Raw genomic sequence first — 20268 nt, 5'->3', positions numbered from 1 at the left:
ATTTTTAAGGGGAAAAAATAAGGCTGTTGTAGATTTCCAGCTGAAAATTGGACAAGACTGGAGTTTGGTTCATTGAGACCAGGTCTCATGCCAATTCTTATTTTCCCATGGCTGACTCCTTAGTCTTGGCTGAAAGGACTTCAGCCTTTCCCATAAGGGTAACCTGGGACACAACACAAGGAGAAAAAGGCCTTCCAGGAATGAGACAAGCAACAAAATAAATCCCTGCCCACTGCAAATCAGGTCCAGACTGCCGTTCAGTGAGGCAAATACACATTTTTCAATACCTGGGTTTCAGTAAGGCAGTAAAGAAAACCATCAGCCCCCATATTCAATCCAGATGTCTAGAAAACAGCTGAATTATTCTAAAAATTTGCCAAGGCAGCACCAGATGTCTATAATAGAAACATGTAGAGGTTAAGGTAGAAAGTGTTGCAACTTTTCCAAACTTCTCTGATGTAAGGAATAAGAATATTTTGTGGGAGAGTTAATGGGTAACACATTCAACACAGGGAACACCTGACCAGGAGGACTTTCATCACTAGCCAGCACCACGCTGTGGACTAGACCGAATGCTTTTCACACTGGACATCTATAGTTTAATTAGCCTACTGGCTCATGCTACAATGTGATACTCCAGGAAACAAATGGTTGAATCCTTGTTAACCACTAAACATGGTGTTATACTATTAATCTCTTTATCATCAAGAGTAGTAATGCACTCTGATCTGGAAAAGCAGTTGTGAGGGCTCATGAGTCAGCATGCTATAATATGCAGAAAGCAACTGCAATTTATTTTATCATTGTAAATGTTCTAATGACAACTAGAACATATCAGTGATAGCTCACTGATGTCCAGATAACTGCCAGAGCAAATGATGATGATGATGACAAAGGCCACAAAAATAATGTCCATCATTAGGCAAGCATCAGTATACATTATCTTCTTTAATCTGTACCATAGACTGAAATAAAAGTGATTTCCTTTTAACATGTAAGAGTTAACTTGCCTCTGATCACACAGGAAAAATGTTAACTCTGGATTTCAATGTTTGTTTCCAGGTCTACTTCTTTTATGCCATTTATTTGTACAATTACTGCTTATTGCTTTTTTGTTTTTTCTTTTTCCAGTCCTGGGGCTTTAACTCAGGGCCTGGGCACTATCACTGAGCTTCTTTTGCTTAAGGCTAGAGCTTTACCACTTGAGCCACAGCACTACTTCCAGCTTTTTCTGTTTATGTGGTACTGAGGAATCAAATCCAGGGCTTCATTCATGCTATAGGCAAGCACTGTACCACTAAGCCATATTCCCAGCCCATTTACTGCTTTTATGAAGTGAAAATTTTAATTGTTTTAATTCTTCCTTTCAAATGTACACTCAATTCAGGCATAATTGTCCACAACTCAATAATTAATTCACAGTAATTTATGAGAGGACATTGGCAAGAGTGAGATTTTCTTGTTCTTTGTGCTATCTCTGGGGACAGTGAGTTAATGAAAGAGAATGAATAACTGAACATTTATTCCTAAATCTTAGAGCTCTCCTGTACAATCTGTGTTTGTAATTAACAATACAATATATTATAATTAAAAATTTTGTTCAGGCTGGGCACCAGTGGCTCATGCCTATAATCCTAACTACTCAGGGGGCTGAGATCTGAGGATCACAGTTCAAAGCCAGCCCAGGAAGGAATGTCTGTGAGACTCCTATCTCTAATTAACCACCAGAAAACATTTCTTGTTTGAGCCTTGTTTGAGCCACATCTGTGGCTCAAGATGTAGAGTGCTAGCCTTGAGGTAAAGAGCTTAAGGACAGTACTCAGGCCTAGAGTTCAAGACCCATGACCACCACCACCACCATCACCACCACCAGAAAATTCCAGGAAATGGAAACATGTTTTGTTGATGTTGTATGGATGGATGAGTGTGTGTGTGTGTGTGTGTGTGTGTGTGTGTGTGTGTGTGTGTGTGTGTGATATGGTGGTAATAGTATTGTTGTTGTTTGTTTCTGCTTTTGGGTTTTTAAAAAAATCTAGGGGAGACAAGGGGGATGTGCAGAAAAGGAAAGAGGAAGGGTAAACAAATATAAGCACAGTTCTCAATAGACACTATGGAAAATGAACCATACAACTTGTGGGCAGGAACAGGAGGAGGAAATTGGGGAGAAAGTGAATGATGGGGTGTCATTTCCAAAAAAGAAATGTACACATTACCTGACTTATGACATGGTAACCCCTTGATACAACAACCTAGTAATAATAAAATTATATTTAAAAAATAAAGTTTTAAGGATATAATACATATGAAAGAAACTGGTTGGAAGAGATGGGGGAGAATAATGAAAGAGTTGACATTGATCAAGATGCTTGTACTTATAAACTGACTTATTGAATTAAAATCCATTTGTACAGTTACTTAAGGACAGTTAAGAAAAATAAGAGAAGGAAAGGAAGAAAGAAAGAAAAAGAAAGAAAGAGAGAGAAGGAGAGAAGGAGAGAGGGAGAGAAGAAGAAAAGAAAAGAGAGAGAGAGGAAGAGGAGAGAATGAGGGCGGGAGGAAAAGGAAAGGCTGAAGGGAAGGGAATGGGAGGCAAAGCAAGACAAGGATAGAAACTGGCTAGGTCAGACTGGCCTGTGAGCTAGTCTTTGCAGTTAGTATTACAGTCTTCCTGGGAAGCTGTTAAGAGTTAGATCTCAGCTGCCCAAGGCTGAGCTGTGAGCTCATGACCATCACATACATAATTAATACGGAAAATTATGAAAATCCTCAGCCGAATTCTTCTACTCTCTGAAAGAACTTGGGCATAGGTCAGTCCACGTTGTTGGTGAGCTTTCATTTAGCTAAACAGCTCCTTTCAACTCCCCTTAAATTCCTTCTACGGGCTTGCCAAAGTCAAGTACTTCCAGGAGTCTGGCGGGTCCTCATGAGTAATGAGTCAACCCCAGCAGACAGAACTGAGGGAGATACTCAGAAGTAAAACCACCCAAGATCAAGAAGGGGGTGGGATACTTCTCTGATTCTTCTTCATACTCTTCAGACTTTTTTCCCTCTACTGACTTTCAGACAAGAACAGAGTAAGAGTGCATGTGTTTTTCTTTTCATTTTAAAGTACTGAAAACTTAAGACAGAATATCCTTGGAATGTCTATGTAAATCGGTCAGCCAACTCACCTGTATAACCAACCACAGCCAAAGAACCCTCTGACATCTCTGTGTGCCCTTAGGTCCCCCAAAGACCTCAATCCTAATGTCTGTCCCATCCTAGATATGAGGGAAACAATAATGTAAATTTTAAAAATTAAAGAGAACCTAGCTGGAAGTGGTCAATTTTCATGGTGCTGTTGTTGGCAGGACCGAAGATAGTGATCACGGAGATTTTCCTGGTGGCCATCTTGCAGAAGCTCTCCAGGTATTCATCGCGCTGTTGCACATACATGTTGTTCTCAGACTTGGGAGCAGTAATCAACTGGAGGTGGGTAAGGACAAGCAAACATTAGTTCAGTGTTAGATTCACACGGAGGCAAAACCCCAAGAGATGATTTGGAAATAGAAGGCAATTCAACTAGACTATTCAGTTGAACAGTCATCAAAATGAAAGCTGAGTAGGCCACTTAGACAGGAATTTTGTTATTGTTGTTGTTGTTTTTAATTATTCAGGACAGCTTACTGTTTCTACTCAGTTTTTTTATTTTATCATGCTGTCTTAGGTTCCCCATTTGTGAATTCCACACAGGAATTCTTATTTTTGCAAAGACGTTGTGTTATATTAATATCCTACGTGCTGTAATTCTTCTACAAATATCTGCCTTGCTTCATTTGGCTCTCCATTCTCCTAAATGGCTAATCAGACATTGGTTGATTTAGTGGTTATGGTTTTTCACATTCCACATAGTTGAGATAATTTCATAACCAGGCCTTGTTTGCTGTGGAACATTGTATGGTTTAGGATTTGTAGTAGACAGGGAGTTTCTATGATGACCTTTTGGTCTGCATTTTATCACATAGCTATTATTCATTGTCAAACCCACACAGTAGGGTTTGATGTTGAAGTCTCTAGACAGGATGGTTTTAACTCTTTCATCCTTATTTTGTGACTTTTCACTTCTTCTGGGGAAAATGGGGAAAAGCAATGCAACTAAGAAATATAATTATAAGCAATCTGAGAAACACATGAAACACATTTCATTTTTTTGGTTAAAATGAAGATGTCTCTCTTTTTTTAAAGGTCTTCTTAAATTCTCTTAAAATATCTCACTTTTATTTTTCCTTTCTGAAATTGGACCTCAAAAGCTCCTCGACTCTCTTAATTACTTTTTTGAGCTTTTGCCAACTTGAAAGATTTTCCTGAACTGACACCAGAACTATGTTCTACACTCCCCAAATGGGAAGGCATGATGCTGTTCACCCTGGAGGTGGGAGGATATGGAATTTTTATTCTGATGATAAGCAGGCTCCGTTGATCTCTTTGACTTCCAAATAGCTCACAGGCCAGTGTTTACAATAACCACTGTCAATTTACCTTTGACACACTGAACTCAGAAGGAAGCTTTTATAATTTTTATTCTATAAACGACTTCTCGGATTGTACCATGTTCACGTTTATCAGACACTTTTCTATTTACCCACCTAATCATTTAAACAATTTCTGAAGTTTGTACCTACTAGTTTGACATTTTTCACCATGTTGCTAACTTTTTCCAAATATTTAAAGATAAACGGTCAATTCATTTGGTCCCAATTTGATCTATTTACTTTTCTCTGTCAGATTGGTTTATTGTGCCTCGCAGGCTTTATCTGCAAGGGATTCTCTAAGTCTAACAAAATGCTCCCCCTCAAGGAAATTCAAATGTAAATGTATTCAATAGCATTTTTTTTTCACTACTGGGTATTGAACTCAGGTAGCTATGAAAACAGGCAAGCACTAATGCACCTAGCCATTGATTGAATAGCTTTGGGGGTAGAACATTAGCAGATGTTTTCTGTATAGTTTTTTTTTTTTTAATTCTCTCTTTTTGGTTTATCAGATTGTTATTGATTTTAAACAAGACACTCTCAGTTCTTTTTTGTTGTTGTTGTTGGTTGTGGGGCCTGAACGCTGTCTGGGCCTGGGTGCTGTCCCTCAGCTCTTTAGCTTAAGTCTAGCACCCTACCACTTGAGCCACAGTGCCAATTCCAGCTTTTTTCTGCTCATGTGGTGTTGAGGAATCAAACCCAGGTCTCATGCATGCAAGGCAAGCACTCTACCACTAAGCCAACTTCCCAAGCCCCTTTATTTTGTATTTTTATATCTGTTCAGACCTATGTAGTAGCGAGGAAGGTAGGTGGCTCACACCTATGATCCTAGCTACTCAGGAGGCTGAGATCTGAGGATCACAGTTCAAAGCCAGCCCAGGCAGGAAAGTCCATGAGACTCTTATCTCCAATAAACTACCAGAAAACCAGAAGTGGCGCTGTGGCTCAAGTGGTAGAGCACTAGCCTTGAACTGAAAGCTGAGGGACAGTGCGCAGGCCCAGAGTTCAAACCCTACAACTGACAAAAAATAAACCCCAAGACAAAGAAACAAAAAAATGTAATTCCCAAGGAGAAAGAAATAATTTAAAAAATCCCAAATTTATTCATTTAGTTACACTTGATGTTTAAACATGATTTTAAATGACTGAAAAAAATATGGTGATGGTATTTGGGGATTGTTTTTAATTAGCTGTCTAGTTTTTGAGATGAGAGATTGAATCTTGAAGTTGTATTTTAACTTATTTTAGTTTTTTTCTTTCTGGCTCTATTTTTAAATTAACAAAAATGTGTGTTTAACTGATAACTTGAAACAGTGAAAACAAAGAAGTAAAAAGGATTCCCTGTTAATGATTTTAGATTCCTTAAATTCTGTTAAGAATAAACCCATACTTAAAAAGGAAAGGATTCCCAGGACAGTTTCCCCAATGACTGACAATTACTTGTCTCTGTGGCTTAGAATCCATACACAGGTTTCATTTCACTGGCTCATACTTTTCCATATACCTCATGCTGTCCACAGACAGACCATGATATGACCACATTCTGAGTTTTCAAAGCCTCCTCTAGTATTCTCCTTCCCCCACGGTGTGTATAATTAAGATTTTCAGACCATACATAATTACAGATAAGCTCTTTCTCTCATGCAGGACAACTTCTCTCCATAGCTGTGTGCACAGAAGTGTTAAGCTCTGGATACCCAGCAGGAATTTCAAATAAATAAAGACCTGATGCTTATTTTCACCTTCAGCCTTTGCCCAAGGATGCCTCAACCCAAGGGGTGACATTTCCTTTGCATGACTCATTTCCTGGCTTCAGCTCTCCAGGATTCCATACCAGGCTTTCTCTTGTTAATGCTGCTCTTATTACTCCCTTAAACCTTTTTCACCAATCTAAATGATGAAATGCAAGGAATCTTGGCCAAGTGGCACAGAGAAAGAATGGTTGCAGTCAAAGTTGGCAGACTCACATTTTTTCCTAGTTCAACCCATGGCTGGCTTACAATCTTTACTAATCTTAAGAATCTCAGCTTTGCCATTTTTTACCACACAACTGCTTCCGTACCTGTTTCATAGAGTTGTGAGAATTGAGCCATATATGTGTACAGACAGTACCCCAACACATGAATGCTTGCTGAGTAAATGGTTCGCCCACTTTCCTCCCAACTCATATAACTTTTCCCACTACCTTAGCTCAAAGAAGGAAGCTTCTTTTAGCTATGTAGCTCTAAAGGTCTGTCTAGTTCATACAGAATTTATATATTTCCTTCATTTACTATTCTTTTTCTGTTAATGTCAAGTTCCTTGAGATATTGAAGCTTTAGACTCTGTTACTCTCCTGCAAATGGTGGAGGGTCATATTTCTCAATCTATAGACATCACTCCATCCCCAGGAAAGGAGAGGGTCTCAGGAGCATCAGGGTCTTTGGTTATCAATGTCTAGATATAGCTAGTTGGAGAGACCTTGTCTCTAATATTTAATATTATCTCAAGTATACACAGGAAAAAAATAAAGGAAGCTGCTCATCTGACACCTTTTAGGAACTCTTTCCCTTTGTATGTTGACATCTCCATCACATTAATTGTTTTTAGTTTGGCAGCATTTAAAGAGTGTTTAAAAAGGAAAATATTTCCAGGCTCTTCTTCCTAAAAAGCACCTCCTACACTTGTCCTCCGTCTGTCTGTCACATGCAGTTAAAATTGTGTTGTGATCTTATTCATGTTTCTGTTTCAAATGGTCTGTTGGCCCAATGAGCCTGTGAGGAGAAGAATGCCCGTTGTATAAGTAAAGTGAACAAGTAGGGAAGGGAAGATGCTAGGAGTAGGATAAAGCTGCAGATTATTTCTAAATACTGAGTTAAGCTCAAAACACTAGATTTTTATGGGAAAAAGAAAGCATCAATTTATGCTTGGATTTGTGCATTACATGTCTAGCAGGGACCTCAATCTAGCAGGTAGATTTCAGAGTACCAAATAATGGCTTGCCAGTTGGACTCCACAGAGTTCAAGGATTCAGTAATAAACAACTGAACCTACACTGTCACTACAGTGAATGTCAAGCATCGGCAGGGTTAGGCTAACTGGGATTCAGTTCAATATTAACAGAGTTGAAGTAGAGAGATATAGCTAGGTAGAAATGGAAGAAATTATACATTTGAGCTTAGCACAAAATGTTGACATGACACTTGCTATATCCTACAACTTACTTTGGCAATTCAGTATCCAAAATGAATTTTAAAATTGATATTTACTAACTAAACTAAACGGTTCCTCAATTTCCCCTTCACTTTATGATATGTGCCACAGAAAGGTGACACCCCCTAGAAGACAAAATGGGAGTGTGACTCAAGCTTGACCTTAGAAATCAAATGGATACAAGTCTAATGCTAGCTTTGTCATATGTTAACCATTCATCTTGGGTAGATTTCTCAGTCTCTCTAAGCTTTTGTTTTCTGTTCTGTCAAGCAGGGTTAATGAATCATTACTTATCAGATTGCAGTGAGAATTAAAACATACTGTCTGACAAAGTACCTTGCATATATGATATGATCTTCTTCAGTGACAGGCTGAGGGGCAGGGCGCTGAAAGATTAAACTCTGTCTTGATAATAGTACATAGGTTTTATCTGCAATGTCCTTGACCTTTTCTATAATGCAAATAGCCCAATCACAAAGTCTACCATTGCTGCCAGGGTAAAATAATTGCTTAAGTAGCAATTAGAGGATGTTTCCACATCTAAAGAATGGTATAAATAAATGCAAAAGTAGCAAGTGTTTATGATGAGTTATACTCATGCATCAGGCAAATGAAAAGCTGGGGAGGAAAGCTAAAAACCCATTTCTTAGAGCGAGCTGCAGCATTGTTTCTTAGAATGCAAACCTGCTCTTTTGCACACTTGGTCAAATTCAAGCCAGTTAGAGGTAAATGTTCTCAGCCACACTTGAACATCTCAACAGTGCTAAGCCTTAGTGAATATTAATTGAATCACTGAATTTCCTGAATAACATCAGCAGAGGTTGATGGGAAAACTGAGTGGAAAAAGGATTAATGGTATCAGTAATGTCTTTCATTTCCAAAACACACTGATCTCCTCTCTGTCTGGTGAAACATTTTTTCTCCATCTTTGTTTTTATAGCATGTTCATTTCATCTAGTCTTCTCTAATCTCTTCTTACTTCATACATCATTAGTTCTTCAGAAAACACATTTCTGATATAATCACCAGCTGGTCCCAGGCAGGACTGACAGACTGAAATGCCTCCTGTTGGTATTCTCTTTCTAATAACAAACCTGATTCTCTGGCTAATTCCAAAGAGCCAGCACTGCCAGGAGCAATTCCAGCTGGTTTCTGTTTTGCCTCACATGACATCAGCAAAAGCTGTCATCTGAGCTTCATTTGCTAGAAATTTATGACCAGGGATACTGTTAAAAGCAGAAAAGACCCAGCTGAGCTGGGTAAAGAAAAGGGAGAAAGCAAAAGCATGACCAAGATTAGGAATACAATATGAAAACCCTTTATGTGTGACTCACAAACTAAGGGCAATGGAAGTATTTGCCAGATGGATGCACAATTACAATCCTAACATTTTACTCAGGATTATTTTGTCCGTGGTTAAAACTTGGCCCTGAAAACACTTTGCCTGCCTTGTTGGCTAAGTGGGTAGAGTTGGGTGATGTGCTATCGTGGGCTGGAAAATGTCCCAGGTACTCAGGAGGAGAGCAAGAGAGCACAATAGTTGCTTTCCCACGCTCTTCGGGTCCTCTGTCAAACATCCATGTATCAGATAGATGTCTACTCTGAAGTCAGCAACTCTTTTAATTCTAATTTCCATTTATGGACTGAAGTACCAAAATACTGGAATATATAAGAAGCTATTAAACCTCTGAGATAGTTAATCATCTGGTAAATTTGTACTAAGGATCTTTATAGCATAAAAGGATGGGAATGTAGCTTAATGGTAGACTGTTTGCCTAGCATAGTCAAGCATCTGGGCTCAATTCCCAGGACTACAAAAAATAGCAATGACATATTAAAAGTACATAACATCCTCCCCCACACGCATACGCACGAAGTCCTTAGAATCAACTGAAGCTAAGACTTCATTCTAATCCTTATCGTCACTGTTGATGAAAACTAAGAAGAAAATCTGAGATGTTTTCTACCCAGAATAAACACTATAATGATCTCTACTCTGGTTAACATTTCAAAACTTGGCATTTAAATGTTTTGAAATGATAGATAAATGGGTACCACAGTCTCTATGCCCAAAACATTAGTTCAAATTTAGATCAGAATGCAAAAACTAAAAGACTCCCAAAGAAATTCCATGAGATGAGAGAACCTTCTCTTTTCAGGGTTAATGCAAGAGCACATTCAGCTTGTGAGTTCAGTAGGAGAGGTGCTAACTACTTCCCCCATTCCTGACTCACATTAACCAATGTTAACTCACTATTTCCCTGTGATCCATTTGTAAACTACTCTTTTCTTTTTTCTTTTTTTTTTTTTTTGTCGGTCGTGGGGCTTGAACTCATAATCTACTCTTTTCTATTTTGAGAGCCCGGAGAAAAATGATAAATGAAAAATTGTGAAGGAATCCTATATAAGAGCAACTGGAGAAATGCAGAAGTGAAGGAGCTTTCTTCACGTCATTGATGACAACTGCTCTTCCACTCAGGATAGTCTTATTCCTGTCCAAAGTTACTCTTAGATTTAACTAGCTTCTGTTGGATAGTGGCAAGTAAGGAAACAAAGAGGTTAAAAAAATGAATCTTTGATTCATTTAACCCTAGTGGTAATTGGAAGCAGTGGGCAAATAGTAGAGCCTGCTAGTCTCCTTTTACACATACATACACACACACACACACAACCTTCAGTCACTCACTTGGTAGGGCCTGATATCTAATACCAAATTCAAATGCATCTCTAGGGTACTGGAAGTCAGAATAATTAACCCAGTTCCCCATTCTCCAGCCTTTGGATCTAGTTATTAGTTTGGCAGTTATAAAAGGAGGTAGCCTTAATGGGAGAATATTTTCTGCCTGAGGATTTTAAAAGCATCCTTGAAAAGACACTGTGTGAAAGGAAATGTACTCATTACCTGACTTATGTAATTGTATTCTTTCTGCACATCACATTCCTAATAGCAATAAAGTGCATTTAAAAAGTAAAATAAAAAATGAAAAGAATTCCAGAGAGAGTCCTAACAACCAGACCCTTCCTTCTTTCAATAAACCCCTCTCTCTACCTAGCTTTGCCTCAGTTTTCCCTTTCAGCCTTCCAGGTCAGCCTTGATTTAGCTCTAATGAGGGAGAGAGAGAGAAAAGGAAGCCTGACATGTTCTCCACATGCATACTTCTAGCTCCTAAGGAGAAGCACCAATCCTGAGTGGTGACTATAGTCAATGCAATCCATATATATACCTTCTTCACTCTTTTATTCTTTAACCTTGATTAAAGGCAAACTGCATTCCCAAATATTTTTTGGAAAAGAGCTGAAAGGATGGGTGTATATTGTGTAATTTGGAGGAAGCTGACTACAGCTATTCCCCCTGAGCCAGGAACTTCCAACCATGGACTCTATGTTATCAGGCCATGACTTGTGTGGACTTGTGTGCTACTAGCTTGGCTGTCTTTCTAGCCAAACTTCCTGAGCTTCTTGATCAAGCACAGGTTCAGCCTCAGCCTGGCATCTGTCAATGTAATTCTGCAAAACTAACCAGACAAACAGAAGCAAGCATGCCCACCTCAGCCCACAGAATAATGCCAAAGATTACTTACAAGGAGTCTTCGTTTGCCTTCAAAGGACCCCAGCAGGTCAGTCACTGATTTCTTGGGGTTCGGAGGTGGCTGCTTCGTTGTGAGTTTCTGATAGCCACCCTGCTCTGTTTTCCCTGCCTTTTTCTTCTTACTCTTCTCTTTCTCCTGCTTGCTCTTTTTCTCCGCCTTCTTCATTTGCTTCTCACTCTTGAGTAACTTATCTGGTTTCTCATTCTTCACCTTTTTTTTCTTCTCCTTCTCAGGTTTCTGAAGCTTGTCATGTTGTTTAGACTCCTTTGCACTTTGGGAAGGCGAGTTCGAGACCTGTGACTCCTCCTCCAGCTGAGCAGCAGTAGGCCGGCTCAGGTCATACTTATCCTCATATTCATTGCTAAGAATTTTGTCCTGGGCCTTCTTTTTGGCGAGTTTCCCCTTGCTTGGCTTGTGAGGACTTGGCACGATATTTGGGTCTTGGTGGCCATGTTCCCGTCTGTCTGTGCGGTTGTCCCGGAAGCGGCCCTGGCCTACAGTTCTTGTGGGAGCCCAGATGGTGGTGGGAGGGGCGACTGTGAAAGGTTCAAAGCTGGTGGCCTTGCTGGGTTTCTTGGTGGCCTGTGGCCTCTCCCTCGGCTGCTCCTTCCTAGGTAGAGGGTACAGATTCTCTGACACTGAGGAGCCCCTGGCAGTGGGCACCTCCACTGTTACCGGGGGCCTGTGGGAGGCTGAGATGGGGTGTAGTCGGGGGGTCCAGGGCCTCTGGGTGGTAGGAAAGGGAGTGGTGGTGGTTGGTCTTGCAGCTACTGTGACCACCCGGGCAGTGGTCCTCGTGGCTGTTGTGGCTGGAGCAGGAAGAAGGGTGGTGGCCCTTGGGGTGGGTGGTGGAGAGGGAGTAACTGCCTTGGTGGTAGCCAGTTTCCTCATCACCTTCACCCGAGGCTCTCTGGTTGGGAGGATCTGTGCTTTCTTCTGGTCTTCTTTTGTCTTCTCGCTGCCCAGGCTTGGCCTGCCTGCTCCTTCTCCATTATTCCCCTCCTCTACCACCTGGCCCTCTACCCCAGATGCCTTACACTTTTGGACAAAACCCTTCTGTCTGATCTTCTCTATTCTACGGATAGGGCCTTGGTCGATGACCTCATACATGGCCTCCAGTCTGACTGGGTAAGGGTAGCGCTCCTCCACCTGTAGTGTCTTCTTCAGGAGTACCATGCTAAACTTGCCCTTCTCCAGCTTCAGGAAACTCATGAGCTTTGGTATGAGGCTGGGGTCCAGGGGCTGCTCCATGATCTGGCCCTCACTGGTGATTCTTCGCACCTTACTCTCCTCCTCGCCTGCCTGGTGGAACAGCACGATCTGCTGGATGTGCCTCTCCGCCAGCTCACAGTACACATCGTCTTTCAGGAGGCTCATCATGAGACGGTAGTAGCCTTCTGAGGCATGAGGAGCTGAGATGACCCACACCCTGTTCTTCCCTGCGAAGCTGGCGAGGATGTTGGGAGAGTTGGACCCAGAGGGGACACGTAACATTCTGGACCGAGTTGAAGACCCTTCATCTCGGACCATCTCTCGAGGGGAGCTTCGGGCTGTGGGTCTCAGCTCAGGTCTCACAGGGTCCTCATTGATGCCCAAGGGGGTTGGAAGCACCCCTGGGCGAGCTAGTCTCAATACTGGCACACTCTTCCTTCTTTGGAGAGGCTGAAGATTTGGCTCTTCCACAGTGGACCTCTCCATTCCACGAGATCGCCCTGTGTGCCTCAAAAACTGAGCAGCTCTGCTGCTGGGTGTGGAGACCAAGGGCACTTTCAGACCTTCATGGGCTCTTCTATTGGTGGCAGGGGGGCGAGGTTCTGATGCACATACCAGCCACATTGCCACCAGCATGGTCAAACAGGGTCCCATTCTCCACATCATTGTGTAATCCACTTTGGGAAGGCAGAGGGGTCTTAAGACAGAAAAGAGAGGGGAGGAAAAAAAGAAAAGAGATGGTTAAATTGCAAACAGAGCTGGACTGTTATCTCTTTTAGCCAAGGGAAGGGGCAAGTGGTGACTACAAAAGGAAAAAGGATCAGAGAATGGAAAAGAAAAAGATGAGATCCTGTGACTTTTAAGCTCCTGTGATTTGTCAATGCTAAGCAGAGACAGTTACATCAATCAGGAAATCCAACTTAGCTTCTCTGGTCACTGTGTTACAGCGTTTGAACTAACTCTCTGGATGCCCTAGAGAACTAAGCACATTAATTATTCATCTTAAACATTTACAACATCACATTCCTTCAAATAAACAACAAAGAAACAAACACGCCCAAAGCCAGCTGAACACACTTACATTGTGGCTTATAGAGATGGACTGCAGAGGTTTTTCTAAAGAAATCTGAAGTTCAGTTCCCAGGACAGTTTCTAGATGAAATCCTTCTCCTCACTGTCCCCTGACTCCTGGTTAAGGTTAAGTGATTAGAAAAGAAGTGGACTTCAGGTCCAGTTTGCAAAGAAGCACCAGGGTTCCCAGCCTGTCCTGGTTTGAGAGCTGAGCTGATTCCGTTTCTTTCCTGGCTGTGTCTTTTCACCTTCTAGACCAGTGAGATGAGGTGGAAGGCGCTGTCCTTGTACGTCTTTGTATCTCCATTTGTCTGCAGTTTTTCCTGGGTCTGGTGTGTCTCTGTCTGCCAGTTCCTTGTGGCGACTGAAATGTCCCTTAAAGTCCTGGTGATTTCTGAAAGCTCACTCTTTCCCTCCTCTTAAGAGTTCCAGGATCCTTCTTATCACCCTTTCTCCCACAGTCTGGCTCAGTCCCTTTGTTTCCGGGAGTAAAAGCGCTGGAATTAATATGTTTTCCAGGCTGAGGAAAAAAAGAAAAAAGAAAGAAAGAAAAGAAAAACAGGAATGTGATGAAAAAAGACTTTTCCCTCCTTTTCCTTTGCTCCTCTCCTCCCTTTATTTCTCCCCACCTTTTTTTTTTTGCTTCCTCTTTTCCTTCTCCTTATTTTCTTCTTCCTCTTGACTGGATTCAGTCCCAGAAATGTCAGAACTCGCTTAGTTTTGCTCCAAACCAAACTCAAACAACAGCAGCCACTGGAAATCAAGGAAACTTCACTAAGAATTTAACAGATCAGCAAAGGATGCCGCCTTCCCATTTCAGCACATCGAGAAAGAGAGAGAAGGGAGAGGGCTGTACTTTGGGCTGGGGGAAAGTTTGAAACTCTACACATCATCATAAATCACTTCAGAATAGAATGACTGAGGACTTAACCCCTTCCACACCAAGTAATCAGGGTGTTTTTCCTTCCTGTCTGTTCTCACACCACACTTTTAAAGCAGCAAATTCTCAGATTTCTGCATCTGGATGCTTGGTTTTTTTAAAACCAGAGAGATACTCATTTGGGTCAGAGTACTTGGCTGTGCACACAGACCCTATATTCTATTTATAGTTCCATGTGCATATTTTTATCTCTTTCTCTCTGCTTTATGCTTTGAGTTTGAGGTTGGAAAAGCCCATGGAAAACATGACTGGGTTGTTTTTATATTACGCTAATTGAGGATCATATTACTGTGTTCTTAGTCTTAGTTTCTCCTTGGCATGGATGGAAGCTGGTAAAAGGTTGGAAATGCAGGCAATGGCTGCTATCCCCTGAGACTAGTTGGATGTTACATCAGGAAACAGATTTTCTGGTTTCAAACTTCAGTGCTCTGGATAGAGACGGTAGACAAAGGGTTTTCTTGGAGGTCTTGAATCTGTGTGTGTGTGTGTGTGTGTGTGTGTGTGTGTGTGTGTGCATGTGCATGTGTGTGTGTGTGCATGTGTGTGTGTGCATGTGTGTGTGTGTGTGTGTGTGCATGTGCATGTGTGTATATATTGGAATATTCTTCACTAGAGAGGCTTTAGATGTTTGGAGGGCTGTGACAAGCCTTACAAGTACTCATATCAGGTACTGAAAGATTGAGAGAGCTATGAACTTCTACCTCGTGAGTCTACCTTGAGGACTCAGCTTTTAGAGAGGAGGTAAAGTGTCTTCGATTTTACAGGTATTTTTTCTAGCCTTTTCAAGACAGCATTAACTTCAGCTGATGTGGCAATCTAGGGTCATCAGAATCCTCCCTGGATGGTAGAGCATACTATTAGCTTTTCTTACTGGATAAAATGTCACCTCTAGTTGTCCCTTGACCAATCCCATCATTCCTCATCCTGCTGTCATATCTGCCTTTCCTTCACACCATCTCCAAGCACTGAATTGGGGAAGTCCTGTAAGAGAGGATTGAATGTAGAGCTCCCAGCCTGTAGTCTGAAGTCCCAGAAGTAAGATCCTCCTCCCATGGAGGTGGACTCTTATGAACACAGTAACAGTGGAGACAATTTCTAGTGTCATAGAATTCAGAGTGAAATTGATCAAATGCTTTGTGTGTATGCTCTCCATTATTGACTAAGGTATTTGACATTATGTCTTATTGGGCCACTTCCTTTATCATTTTTTTCCTTTTTTTGTGTTTCTTCTCCCAACTAATAACAACTACCACTGACTGAACATTTCTGTGGGCTTGAGAGGTTCACATATTCATTTATTTGACTCCCACATTATCCCTGATACTTAATAGGATTATCCTATGGACAAATGGAATCCAAGTATATTTCCTACTGTCACACAAAAGCGTAGCTGTGAAATTCAAACCTACATTTCGAACTGTCTACAAAACATGATGGTGTCCTATCTCCCCCTTTCATTTTCTACCAACACTTTCCCTTTTTATCTTGTGCTCTCAACTCCTTTTTGTGTTTTTCCTGAGCACAGGAAATCTCATTTTTGTTTGCTTCACCAACCACTTACACTTTTAGAATTCTTCTTTCTAGAGTAATTGTGTAGCTGTGCTTTTTTTTTTTTTTTACTTTCTCAGTAGGCCCTTAAAGTCCTGTATATCAGTTTTTCTCAATACCTCATGGTTTCCATAAACCTCATTTGTGACTTGCATCCTACTAAAGCTGAGATACAACTTCTTCTGCTACCTGAGGTTATCCCAGAGGGTGAGTACCTCAACGCAGAGCTGCATCTGACTCCCAAGACCTCAGGCTTTCTTCTCCTCTGTGAGCTTTTTGACCAGTAGATGGAGTACTAAACACATGCAGGGGAGCTATCCCAATATACTTTTCCCTACTTTTCCCCCTCCCATCCAAGCACACAACTACACCAACAAAGGGGGTAGAAGGAGGATGGCGCTCCCCTGCTTGCTCAGTATTTTTCCATTTCAGTTCCTAAACTCTTATTTAGGACCTCAGACAAGCCCCCTGAGAGAAGTCTGGGAATCACATGCATAATAAGTGTAATTAGTGAACCAGTTCATACCTTTCCTGTTTCCTGGAGAATTTGTGGGAATCCTATTTCTACTCCATATTTTAATAGCTCTATTGTTTAATTTAGATATTTCTGGTGAGGGTTGTTTATTTGTTTGTTTAGAGGTATTAGAATTTGAATTCAAGGCCTGGTGCTTGTGAAGCAGGTGCTATAAAACTTGAGCCATACCTCCAGCCCTTTTTGCTTTAGTTATTTGAGACAAGGCCTTGCTTTTAGTTAGTTATTTGAGATCTTGTTTTCTGTCCTCACTGGCCTAGACTATGCACCACATATTTGCACTTCCCTTTCGCCTGGGATGATAGATATACAACCACACTCAAGCTTTTCTGTTGAATTGGAGTTGTAATAACTTTTGGCCTGGATCAGCCTCCAACAACAATCCTCCTAATTTCAGCCTCCAGAGTAGATAAGATTACCAGTATGATCTATACCCAGCTAAATCTTTCTCTTTTTCTGCAGTTAAAAGATTTATTTAGGGTGGGGCTAGGGTTTAGATCTGAAAAGGAGAGATTTATGTTGAGTTGAAAAGAATACAACTTGGAAAGGTTACAATTATAAAAAGGATACAATTTGAAAGTAGATTTTAGAAATGCTGATTTGGGAATGGACAAACAGGAAACTACCTGACACTGCTTGCATAGTAATTTAGCAGGAGACAATGGAGGAATGTTCAACCCAGAATTGCTTTTGGGAAAAGAGGATGGGAGGACTCTGATGAAAATTAGAGTGCAGTTAAGGAGGGCAACAACTGGTCATATCCACGCTGACTTCAGGCTTTAGTAACCTGGAACCCAATTTCAGAAACATGCTGTTCAAAGCACATCAGCGAAATGGGTTTCTGTCACCTCCAATTGCTTCTTGGGTGCAAAGTAACACTCGGCAGTGAATACTGCTGAACTAAATTCAAACTATTTTGCTATCTGAAGAAAAGTAATTTGCTTAAGAGGAAATGACAATAAAAGCAAAAGGGAAACAAATGCAGCAGTGGTTCTCATTAGATACCATGATGAAAATAAACTACACAACTTTTGGATGTGGACGGGGCAGGGAGGGAGACCTGGGAGCAAGCAAGGGAGAGGGTGACACTGTCCAAAAAGAAGTGTACTCATTACGTGACCTATGACATAATAACCCCTGTGTATATCACGACTATAAAAACAATAAAATATTTAAACAACAAGCAAAAGGGAGGAAAATAGAACTCCAGTTTGAAGAAGGAGGGAAACCAGCTCCCCTGCACTGTGATACTCTACTCCCCAGAAGGAAGATTTGATGAGATCTTTCATCCCATCCTTCAGGTAGACACAAACAGTATTCACACGGAGGCCATTGTGAACTTTTCCTTTCTACTTGCAGACCTTAAGCAAATGCCCAGTCTCCAATTACATTTATGTCCATCAGAGTGCAAAGGAACACTTTGTCAGTATTCACAAGGCAGTAAGAGCTAGATAAACACAAGAGAAAAGAACAAAGAAAACCCACCATGACTATTAACTTCAATATACTGGCACAGCCTAGGGAAGTTCTGGGAAAAAGAATTCCCAAAAGAAATGCTGGATATTGGCCCTGAAATATCAACAGGGGTCAATGCTTAATTCAAAGTTGAAAAAAAAAGAAAATGGTACTTTTTAAATGTAAGTTACCTAATAGGATAATGACCCAAGCCCTTCTGTTTTTAATATTCTTTTAAAAATTCATGCAGTCACTCTAGAACTTCTTAGGGTGATTTTGAAGGCAATTTTTCAGGTGGATAATTGTTTAATTAAGGTGATATTTATCATGTAATTAAAGAAAATCGAATATCTCATCTAAGCAGAGTTTAAGGTGCTTTGTGAATAACCTAATAGTTCATTTTGAATCTTTAAGCAGGATGATTGAAATTCAAATCTTTATCAGTTGCTAGTCTATGTAAGAGCTGTGAGCTTGTGATCAATAGGGTTTGCTGCTTTAGGAATGAATGCTTGGGTTGTAGACTGGGGATTTCAAAATTCCAACCACTGGCCATTCAATGAACACAAAAGGTTTATATCCATGGTGTTTGAAGAGCACTATTCTGATTGTCTCTCTCTCCATGCCCAATAATATGGAGATGACCTAACTTTTTCTTGTTTTTCCTTCTTTCAAAGATATGCTGAAAGAGCGAACTTTGTACCAGGAATGAGTGTCAACCATGCAGTCTCTTTCCCTAGAACACCAGAGCCTGTTGGAGAAGATGAGCAAATATGATGTTCTCCACATCAGTACTCCAACTTTCTCTTCATGTGTATGTTCAGAGATGACAGCAGCTGCAGTACATTGCAGAGCTCACTCCTGTTATACTCAGGTTCCGCTTTGCTTCACCTCTTTGGTTCCTGGAGCAGACTTTGTAAAGAAGACCCACAGCAGCAACTGAGTGGTATGTTTCCTCATATGTTCCACTGGTTCAAGAGGCCATGAGAGTCTATGAGAGTTCCAGATACTCTGTCTGGCAGACTGTGTTTGACAGGAGCAGTTCAAAACAAATGCATGTTATGTATTCAGGTACAGATGTCAAGCAGGCAGTTAAATGCACATGTCTGTATTTCAAAGGGAAGTGGGTAGTGTTAAATTTTGGGTATTTAGAGAATAAAGCTGTAAGAAATCACTTTGGGGGCTGGGAAGGTGGCTCAGTGGTAAAGCGCTTGCCTTGCATGCCTGAGGCCCTTGGTTCGATTCCTCAGCACCACATAAGCAAAAAGAAAAAAGCCGGAAGTGGCACTGTGGCTCAAGTGGTAGAGCGCTAGCCTTGAGCTGAAGAGCTGAGGGACAGTGCTCAGGCCCAGAGATCAGGCCCCACGACCGGACCCAAAAAAAAAAAAAAAAAAGAAATCACTTTGGGTCTGAGTATAGGTAAAGTTAAAATGAGGCTTGTTGCATATAAACTTAGAAGGTGAAAGTAAAGGGAAGAAAGGAGTGGCAATCAGGGTGGCAGGAGTATGCAGCGGATTTTTGTAGGCCATACCTTGGACCATATTAACTTTTGGGTCTTTTCTCTTGGGTATTTACTACATCTTTCTATATTCAGCTTATTCTCCCATGTCAAGACCTTGGGTTTTGAGATCCTATAGGATTTCTCAGAAATTCCAACCTGGAGCACTCCCCCTTCTGTGATAAGAGATTCCATACAACATAATTCATCTGACCTTTCTGTACTTTATAAATGGTGTCTTGTTCATCCAAGCAGATCTTTAGCTTCTGAGGACAGGAGGCATCATTGAGTTAATGAACACCCTTCTTATCACTCTGTCGTACAGTTAAGGTAGTAACATTGTAAGTCCATGTCATAGATACAGTAAATAAGGGGAGATTAAAACACAACAGAAAGTAACTCAATTATGAGCATTCACTTTGGAAGAAGAGAAGTAAAAAGTCCACACTGCTTTTGTCTTTAGCTCTGTATAGGTAGCAATAGTGGAAACCAAATACATATCTCTGCCAATCATCGAAATTAAACCATATACTTGCAACAAATGATGGAATTGTAAAACTGAGTTAAAATACGTTATGCATAGAAATATACATCTTCATTCACTAATTCTTTCAAAGACTCTTACGTGTTGGCCATTGTTCTGGGTCTCCAAATACAGCAACACACAAATGGATAGAGCTCTGTCCTGGTACTACTTATAATTGATTAGTGAGACAGACAAG

At 40.9% G+C, this 20268-nt stretch overlaps 1 protein-coding gene across 2 annotated transcripts in view; it reads right to left on the bottom strand.

The window, feature by feature from the left end:
* The window catches only part of Ccdc80 (coiled-coil domain containing 80), a 35768-nt gene extending 21350 nt beyond the window's left edge, over window positions 1-14418 (bottom strand). Inside the window, exons 1-4 of one of the 2 annotated variants that reach the window (XM_070030249.1) lie at window positions 14206-14418; window positions 13587-14096; window positions 11285-13202; window positions 3309-3465 (exon numbers count right to left, since the gene is read on the bottom strand). In XM_070030249.1, coding sequence (XP_069886350.1) covers window positions 3309-3465; window positions 11285-13171 — 2044 coding nt within the window. In that variant the 5' untranslated portion in view covers window positions 13172-13202; window positions 13587-14096; window positions 14206-14418. Of the gene's footprint in view, window positions 1-3308; window positions 3466-11284; window positions 13203-13586 lie in introns of both variants that reach the window. The other variant, XM_070030248.1, reaches the window with a different exon arrangement.
* Between the last annotated feature and the right edge of the window lie 5850 nt (window positions 14419-20268).

The sequence above is a fragment of the Dipodomys merriami genome, unplaced genomic scaffold, assembly GCF_024711535.1.
Source record: "Dipodomys merriami isolate MVZ:Mamm:240054 unplaced genomic scaffold, mDipMer1.0.p SCAF_2, whole genome shotgun sequence".
NCBI classification, from domain to species: Eukaryota; Metazoa; Chordata; class Mammalia; order Rodentia; family Heteromyidae; genus Dipodomys; species Dipodomys merriami.
The sequence above is the reverse complement of the archived record's forward strand: the minus strand, read 5'-3'. Positions and strand labels throughout refer to the sequence as shown.